We start from the raw sequence: 7,925 nt of genomic DNA on the forward strand, positions 1-7,925 counted from the left end.
AATAAACTGTTAACATGTAGCCATTTTCAACTTATAAAACCAACAGTTTTATATGGTTTTTATTAATAGTGATCTTAAAGCCATCCTGAAACTTAGCTTTTTTTCATTTACGCATATAGGTGGTCACTAAGTCCTGTCAGTTCTCTCTTGAAAGTCTCTCAAACTCATCCTTCAGTTTCGGCTCACTTTTGTTATCCACTGCCTTGATTTAGGTCTTCATCTTTGGCCTCAGCTGCTTCAGTGGTCTTCTGTCCTTGATTACATAAATTTTCACTTACACATGTAGATTTGACTATTCTTTTAACCTTTTAATGCCCATAGAATAAAAATCTCAATTGCAGTCTACGTCTCTAACCTCATTTCACTTGTTTGTGGCACCCACTAAACAACATCATAGGTGTGTACTGTGCTGTTTTTTTACCCTTGCACCTTTTGTTTTGTACCTTAACTCTCTGGTACTCTTCCATTGGTAAGAGTTTTAAGTAATAGGAGTGGTAAGAGTTTGCTAAAAGTTTGGTAGAGTCTTGAGTAATAGCAGTGTCTCTTCAAATGCATTATTCTCCCATTCACTTTCTCTCTGCAAATGAAGAATATACTTATCCCATAGCTAAACCATATCACTGTAAGACAAATCCTCTTGCTGCTTCTAGTTGGTGTGTTTAGACTGTTGGCTCCTGAAGGATGAGGCAGAATCTTGTTCTTCTCATGTCCTCAGCACCTAGCACTGTGCCTGATACCTAGAAGGCATTAGTATGAGTTTACCAATTTCATTTCCATATACCTGGGGTAGAATTTATGGGGCGTGGGGGGGGTGTGAAATTTAAATGTTTATTCAAATGTATTATTCTTTAGCACTAAGCCATGTCTTTAGTGCTACTTTTGCTTTCTATTAAGTGACTATTGGGTGTACATTTAAGCATAGAGTAGGCTACATTTTACTTTTCATCTTTTTATATTCAAGTTTTTGGATTTGGTCTACATAAAACATTTTGAAGTCATATTATAAATACAATCTTTTTAGACCCCCTTGATAGAATAAGGAGAAAGAGAAAAACTTATAGACCATTGATGGCGAACCTCTGGCACATGTGCTTCCTGCAGTGGACTGTTTGTATTGAGAGCTCTGAAAGGTTCGCCATCACTGTTACAGACTTACCAGATGCGTAACCCATTCCGAATGCTTTCACAGACTCATGTCCTTAACAGTAGCGCTATAAAGTAGGCACAATTACTCTCTCTGTGTTCAGATAAACAGCTGAGGTATAGAAATGCTAGAGATATTATTCCAGTGTCAACTAATGAGTGTTTTGCTGGGAGGTATAGGAAGTTAGCTTGGATGAATAAATTACTTGATCATTTACTATTTTCCTTAATGGCCAAATGTTTTTTTCCTCCTTAATCCACTGAATAAAATATCTTGAGCTACTATTGTGTTATACCTTATTGCTATTATGTTTTCTTAAAATTCTGTCAAAATGTTCTGTCCTTCAATTACTTTTATAGACCCTTTTTAAATTAACACTCCTAATTTGTACTAACACTGACTGTGTTCATATTTTCCCCGAAAACTCAAAAATACTACATTGTAATGTGGACAAGGACCAACTTGCAGAAATTATCAAATCTCTGCTTTCTTCCTTTACAGGAAATGATGAGCAAGTTATCCTCCATGATGTTGAAAGGTAAATAGATTGTTAATGTGTGAAGGTGATTAACTTTTTTATATGAAACAGGCAAATTTTTTTAGATCAAGATAGCTTTTCAAGAAAATGATGTGAAACTAGTAGTCCTTTTCTGAAAAAGTTTCTTATGATATTTTTGAAACAAGATTTTGATTTAAAAATAGAAAAAAGAAAATATCTGGGTGTGATGATATGCCTGAGCCTGGAGGATTATTGTGAGTTCAAGACCAGCTTGGTCTACAAAGTGGGCTCAAAGTCCAGTCTGAGCCATAGCAAGACCCTGACTCAAAAAGACAAAAAAATAAAAATAAGCTGGGCATTGTGTCACATGTTTGTAATCCTAGCATTGAGATGCTGAGGCAGGAAGATTACTGGAAGTCCAAGCCCAACTTGGGCTACATGGTGAATTCAAGGCCAGTTTGAATTACATAGTGAGGCTTTGTCTCAAAACGAAACAGGATAAAAAGAAAAAGAGATTTACAAAGTTACATAAATTACAGTTTTCAGGTGAAAATATAAGGGAAGTGATTAAAAGAGGGAGAGAAATAATACTAGTAATAGTAGCTGAATTTGGTAGCACGTGCCTATAATCCCAGCTACTTAGGAGGCTGAGGCAGGAGAATTGTGCGCTCCAGGCCATCTGGGCAACATAGAACTAGTCTCAAAATCATCCTCATCCTCATCATCAAGCTAATATTTATTAAGTACTTACTACCATGTGCCAGAAACCACTCTAAGTGTTCTGTATGTATTACTGTAATTGATTTAACCACTATAGTCATTTTGTGAAGGGTACTTTTGTAGTCTCCATTACAGAAGAGGGAAAAGAATCACAGGGAATGATGCTACGATCTGAATTTAGGCTGTCTAGCTCCACTGTGCTCTTAGTCACCATGCCAGACTACTAGGAGATAATCTACCAACCCTTCTGTGATCAGATCTGACTGCTTTAAAGCTTTTCCTTGATACTTGGAGATGAAGTACCACCCTCAAATCCGGATACAAGCAAATACATTGTGTAATAAATGAAAACAGAAAATTCAGATGTTGAGTCACTTTTTATTATGCTTAGTGTGAAAATTATGACGTTTTTGGAAATGCTACCTTTAAATAGTACCTTTTCCCCCCATTTGTAAGTTGAATAGTTGGCTTTTAGAAAATACAGTGTCTTTTATGTTCAACTAGGTTGACTTTTTAAAAATTTTTTTTATTTTAGGGAAGGGTCTACAAGGGTGTTGAGGGTCTCACTACTAGATCGGACTCATAGTGATCTGCCTGTTTACAGCCTCCCAAGAGCTGGGATTACAGGGGCGTGCCACCACACCCATTCTCAATCAACATCTCAGTGCACCCCCAGTTCAAGGCTGGGGCTGGGCAGGCATGGCAGGCCCAGGGATTGAACCCTGGCCCTTGTGCCTGCTTGCAGGTGCTTTAATCCACTGAGCTATTTGGCCAACCCTAGGTTGACTTTCTCATAAAAACAAAGAACCTGCTATCTAGGTGCCAGAGGGCTGGGACTGCACTGTTGGTGGGCATGTGTGCCTGTGTGCCTCTCTCTTGCTCTGTTTCTCAGCAGTGAGACCTTGGATGTATTTGCTCATGAAGACGCAGTATATGGGTTGTCGGTGAGCCCAGTAAATGATAACATTTTTGCCAGCTCTTCAGATGATGGCCGGGTTCTCATTTGGGACATCCGGGAGTCTCCTCATGGAGGTAGGATCCCTGTACAAAAAGAAGTCTGCTGTGTTGAGCAGTTTGATGACAGGGTCACTGAAGTCAGTTTATGACCTGAGTACCTGGGTATGGGTGGTATTAAGGAAGTAGAAATGTGAGGCTCACGTGGCAGCATGCTTGTGTATCTGGAAGTCCTGTCCTGCTCTAAGTAGTTAGAAGTTAGGCACCTTTGCCAACCCTTTTCCAGATGCCTATGAATTTGCACAAACTCTTGCTCCTGAGTGGCCCTAGGGAGCAAAAGATTGGCCCATTATGGTGGAGGGTAGTCACCAAGGACCTGCACTGGGTGATGCCAACACACACATATTCCTGGTTGTTTATAAAGCACAGGGATGCTGTGCACCTTGTGTAACACTAGTTTCAAGTTTTACTCTTTTGTTAGAAAACAAAATAACCATAGAATATGACCTTACCACAAAATAGTAATTCCCTGCAGGGAATTTTTGTGTGTGTCTCCTCCAGATGTGTTGTTTTAGTCTCTGCATATGAAATGAAGAACTTTTGTTGACGTTCTGTCATGTTCTTTAGGAAATACATCTCAGCTCATTTGCTGTAGAGAGATTTCTCTCTACAGCTGTCTTCAAAGGCCCCTTTCTCCAGTTCCACCACCTTTTGGAACACCTTCATCCTTAAATTTAGCTTCATAATGTTTACTTATGTACACAGAGTTGCTATCTGACCTGCTTTGATTGGCAGGGTGGGAGGGAGGGAGGGAGACGGAGGGAGACAGAGACAGAGAAAGACAGAGAGAGAGAGAAGAAGAGAAGGAGGAGAGGGAGGAGGGAGGGAGAAGGGGGGAGAGAGAGAGAGAGAGAGAGAGAGAGAGAGAGAGAGAGAGAATGAATATGGTATGGTGCTGGGAATCAAACCCAGGGCCACATCACACAAGTGGCAAGTACTCTACCCTGAGCTACAACCTAGCCCTGTATTTCAAGCATTGACCATGCTGAGCTGTGTTTGTCATTAAGGTTCAGACTATCAGAGAAGCTTATTGTTACAGTTCGGCAGGCCAGGTCACAGCAAGCAGTGACTGTAGCTGAGTCTCTTTGTGCTTGGGAGAGGAAGTTTTCCTGTGTTTCAGTGCCTGAGGGTGAGAGATGACTGAGCACTTCACCTTCCTAGAGCTTTGTACATCACAGTGTGTGGGTATCAGAGGTGGAAAAGGACTGTCTCCACAGGGATGTGTCCTTGGAGGCAGCAAAGTGATTCCTTCTTGAAATCTATACAAAGGGCTGCAAGAATTCTAGGTGAAGTTGACTAAGAACTAGCTGGATGCAAGAGAAGTTTAAGCATTAGGCATTTTTAAATGGTAAAAATGATACTGGCAATCAAATCATAGAAATCTATATTGAGCAACTTAGGTAACATTATGAATTAGGAGAACTGCTATTGTTTTGTCTTATCTTAATTTTTTCTTTTCTTTTTTTTTTTTTTATAATTTTTTTTTAACATTTGTTTATTTATTGTGTGTGTGTGGCCAGCTCAGCACTCCAGGGGGCGGGGCTGGCTGGCATGTGGTGCTGGGGGATCGAACCGTGGTCCCTGTGCTTTGCCAAGCTTGTTCCATGTAGGTGCTTTAGACCACTGAGCCATCTCGCCAGCCCCTTATCTTAATTTTTTCACTGTCTTGTTTTATCTTTATTAAATCTGTTTGGAGTTTAAGAGCTTTTGTTCTTTTAAAACTAATAAATTTCAATCAAAAAGATAATCCTACCATAAATCATGAATTTTTTAACTTATATGAAATTCAGTTTTACTAACTGTAAAAAAAATTTATCTTTCTCTCTTTAAGTTGTTATATAGATTTTTGAGTATTATGACTTAAAGTTTGGCTAAATTTGTTTAAGTAGCTGTTTTTCTCTTACACTCAGAAAATGTATGCAGGCTCAGAGGTAGGGTCCCTTCAGGAAGGGTCCCTATTGGCAGCTTATGCTGTTGGGCTTGTGTCCCTTTGGGATGGCTACTGTGTTTCCCTATGTGCATTCATATTTGTGGTCATCTGCCTGCCTCTGACCCAGTGTGCCTGAAATGAGCTGACTCTTAATTTCTTTTTTTCACAGAGCCTTTCTGCCTGGCAAACTATCCTTCAGCCTTTCACAGTGTCATGTTTAACCCTGTGGAGCCCAGGTTATTGGCCACAGCCAATTCAAAGGAAGGAGTAGGACTCTGGGATATTCGAAAACCTCAGAGGTGAGTCCCTCTTAATTCATAAAGTTTTCAAATTTTTCCCTCCCTCACTTCTCAGGTAAAATGATCAGCCAGCAAGTGGTGTGAGAACTTGCATGGCTGTTACTCTCAGTTGGGCATCTCTTGGAGTGTACTGGTATCTCTGAAGCAAGGAGAACCTATTTCTGAGCACCAGGCAGAATGAGAAACACACATTCCCTGCTCAGGAAAAGAGGGAGTCCTAAATTATAATCTGGACTCCAGACAATCAGTTCCAGGCAATTTTATGAAGGAGTGACACCCTCTCTTCAATAGTGCCTTCTCTCATTTGAAGCCTAGCACTGACTAGATGCACAGGTGCTTTTGCAGGGTGGTGGCTAGGGATGTGGAGATTCTCCAGAGTTGTTGCTGCTGAGCCCAGGGTTCTTAACCCTGGGCTAAAGGGGGCCCTTCCCTGGGCTTCTGAAGAAATTTGAACCTGCAGCACTGTATGGAAAACATATTGTGTACTCATCTATGTGTGTTTTTCTGAAAAGAAAGTTTGCTTTTTCCAGTACTTGAAAGGACTAATAAGCAAAACAACAAAAAGTTAAGAGCCAATATACTGTGATGCTGGGATCAGTGAGTTTTTCTTCTTTTCATTATTAAACAAGTACACTTAGAATTATCCTGACCTGGGGGGCTTGCCCCTTAGCTCAGTTCTTTAAGTGACTGCAACAAAGCAGTCAGGCTCAGGTTGTCCTGGTTCGATTCCCCACAACTCAAGCCAGCCAAACCTGCCCTGAAGGTATTCGGAACAACAAAAAAAAAGAATTATCCTGACCTTTTGGTATGAATCACTAATGGGGGAATTTCAGGCATTGAAGGATTCAGGGATGAGGGCAAATAGACCTTTTCATGTTCCGTAAATACTGTGAGGGAGAGGAGACCTTTCATGCACCTGTGTATAAAGCCAACTGCTTTATAAAAGACACAGTTAGCTCCTCTGGAAATAAAACACAGAGGCAAGTTCCTACTTTGGAAAGCATTATTGCAAAAGAGTGTCATAGAAAGTAAGCAGTTATAATTTCTTTCATGGGGGCAATAAATATAGAGGATTATCTTCCTTGAATTTTAGTCCTACCTGATTCTCTCTGGGGAGCAGTCAGGAACTGCTAAACTATTACAGCAGATCTGTGTAGCTCAGAGAGATTCTATCATGTTGAGCAGGGCTCCCTGAGGTTCTGTAGGGCAGCAGAGATTTCTCCTGCCTTTGTGTTGTACACAGACCTGGCTCTTTTCTAGTGCAAGTAGTAGCTGGCCCTGATGTGCCTTTGCATTGTGGGTGAGGAAGATAGTCTCCTACATTCAGCAGTGGTGTTCTCTGCCTCTTCATACTCTTTGAGGATTAGCTGTTCTACCCCTTTCATGTTATAAAAGGCAAGATTTGGACAGACTATGCTAGCCTTTTCATAGCCTGCAACACCTGGCTTACAGCTGCAAGTAGTAGTTGACAACTAAAGTGGATGCTGAGGTTGTTATCTCCAGAGGAAAGCTTGACTGATATATCATGTCTGTCTTAAGAAGTGGGTGTGGGTGTAAGTGTTTTAATTTTCCTCTTGATTATCTTCCAGTCTCTGCCACTAATTTTTTGCTCTGGGCTCTTTCTTGCTTTCCACTTGCCTCATTCCCCCTTTTTTTGTTTAGTTTTGTCAGAGATGGGTATTCCATTGCCATTTAAATATTGTAGGTGCATGAATGCAGCAAAATAATCTAATATACTCCAGTAGTCCATAATAGTAGTGGGTTCCCCTTACCTCATTAAATAGGGTTTCTTTTTTTTAAAAAAAAATTTTAAGTTAGCCAGGCAGGATAATCCTAACACTCTGGCAGCCTGAAACAGGAGAACTGAAATATCAAGCACAATGTGGATGACTTCAAACGACCCTGTCTTTTAAACTTGAAAAATGGAGCTGAGGATGTAACTCACTGTAGAAATCCTCTTCCTTTCCCCAGACACCACCACCAGTCTGAGTGACGATCATGATCATTGTTGTTTTACAGTAACATTTATTGAATTTCAGTGAAAAAAAATCTCCAGATTATTTCTGTTACCTGTTTTGTTTTTGAATGTTTGTACATTAATGTGGTTCTTCTACTTCCTGGCCTCTAGTCACTCTCTTCAGAGGTAACTATAATGAGCAATTTTAGTTTCTTGTATTTATTTTAGAACACAGTTTGATATAATTACCAACGTGTGTATGTATCCCTTAAAAAATTCACACTGAAGGAACCACCTAATAATATCTACTGTTCTCAATTTTTATTTCAATTAATGTATCTGGAGTTCCTTTCTTTTTTTTT

The 7,925-nt window shown here is 40.1% G+C and overlaps 1 protein-coding gene across 4 annotated transcripts in view; it reads left to right on the forward strand.

Moving 5' to 3' along the window:
* Dcaf5 (DDB1 and CUL4 associated factor 5) overlaps positions 1–7,925 on the forward strand; it is a 137,837-nt gene that overhangs the window by 56,750 nt on the left and 73,162 nt on the right. For 3 of the 4 annotated variants that reach the window (XM_004624760.2, XM_023702593.1, XM_023702594.1), the window contains 3 exons: positions 1,646–1,682; positions 3,256–3,395; positions 5,477–5,606. In XM_004624760.2, coding sequence (XP_004624817.1) covers positions 1,646–1,682; positions 3,256–3,395; positions 5,477–5,606 — 307 coding nt within the window. The remainder of the gene's footprint in view (positions 1–1,645; positions 1,683–3,255; positions 3,396–5,476; positions 5,607–7,925) is intronic. The other variant, XM_004624761.2, reaches the window with a different exon arrangement.

Source organism: Octodon degus, unplaced genomic scaffold, assembly GCF_000260255.1.
Source record: "Octodon degus isolate 3935 unplaced genomic scaffold, OctDeg1.0 scaffold00007, whole genome shotgun sequence".
NCBI classification, from domain to species: Eukaryota; Metazoa; Chordata; class Mammalia; order Rodentia; family Octodontidae; genus Octodon; species Octodon degus.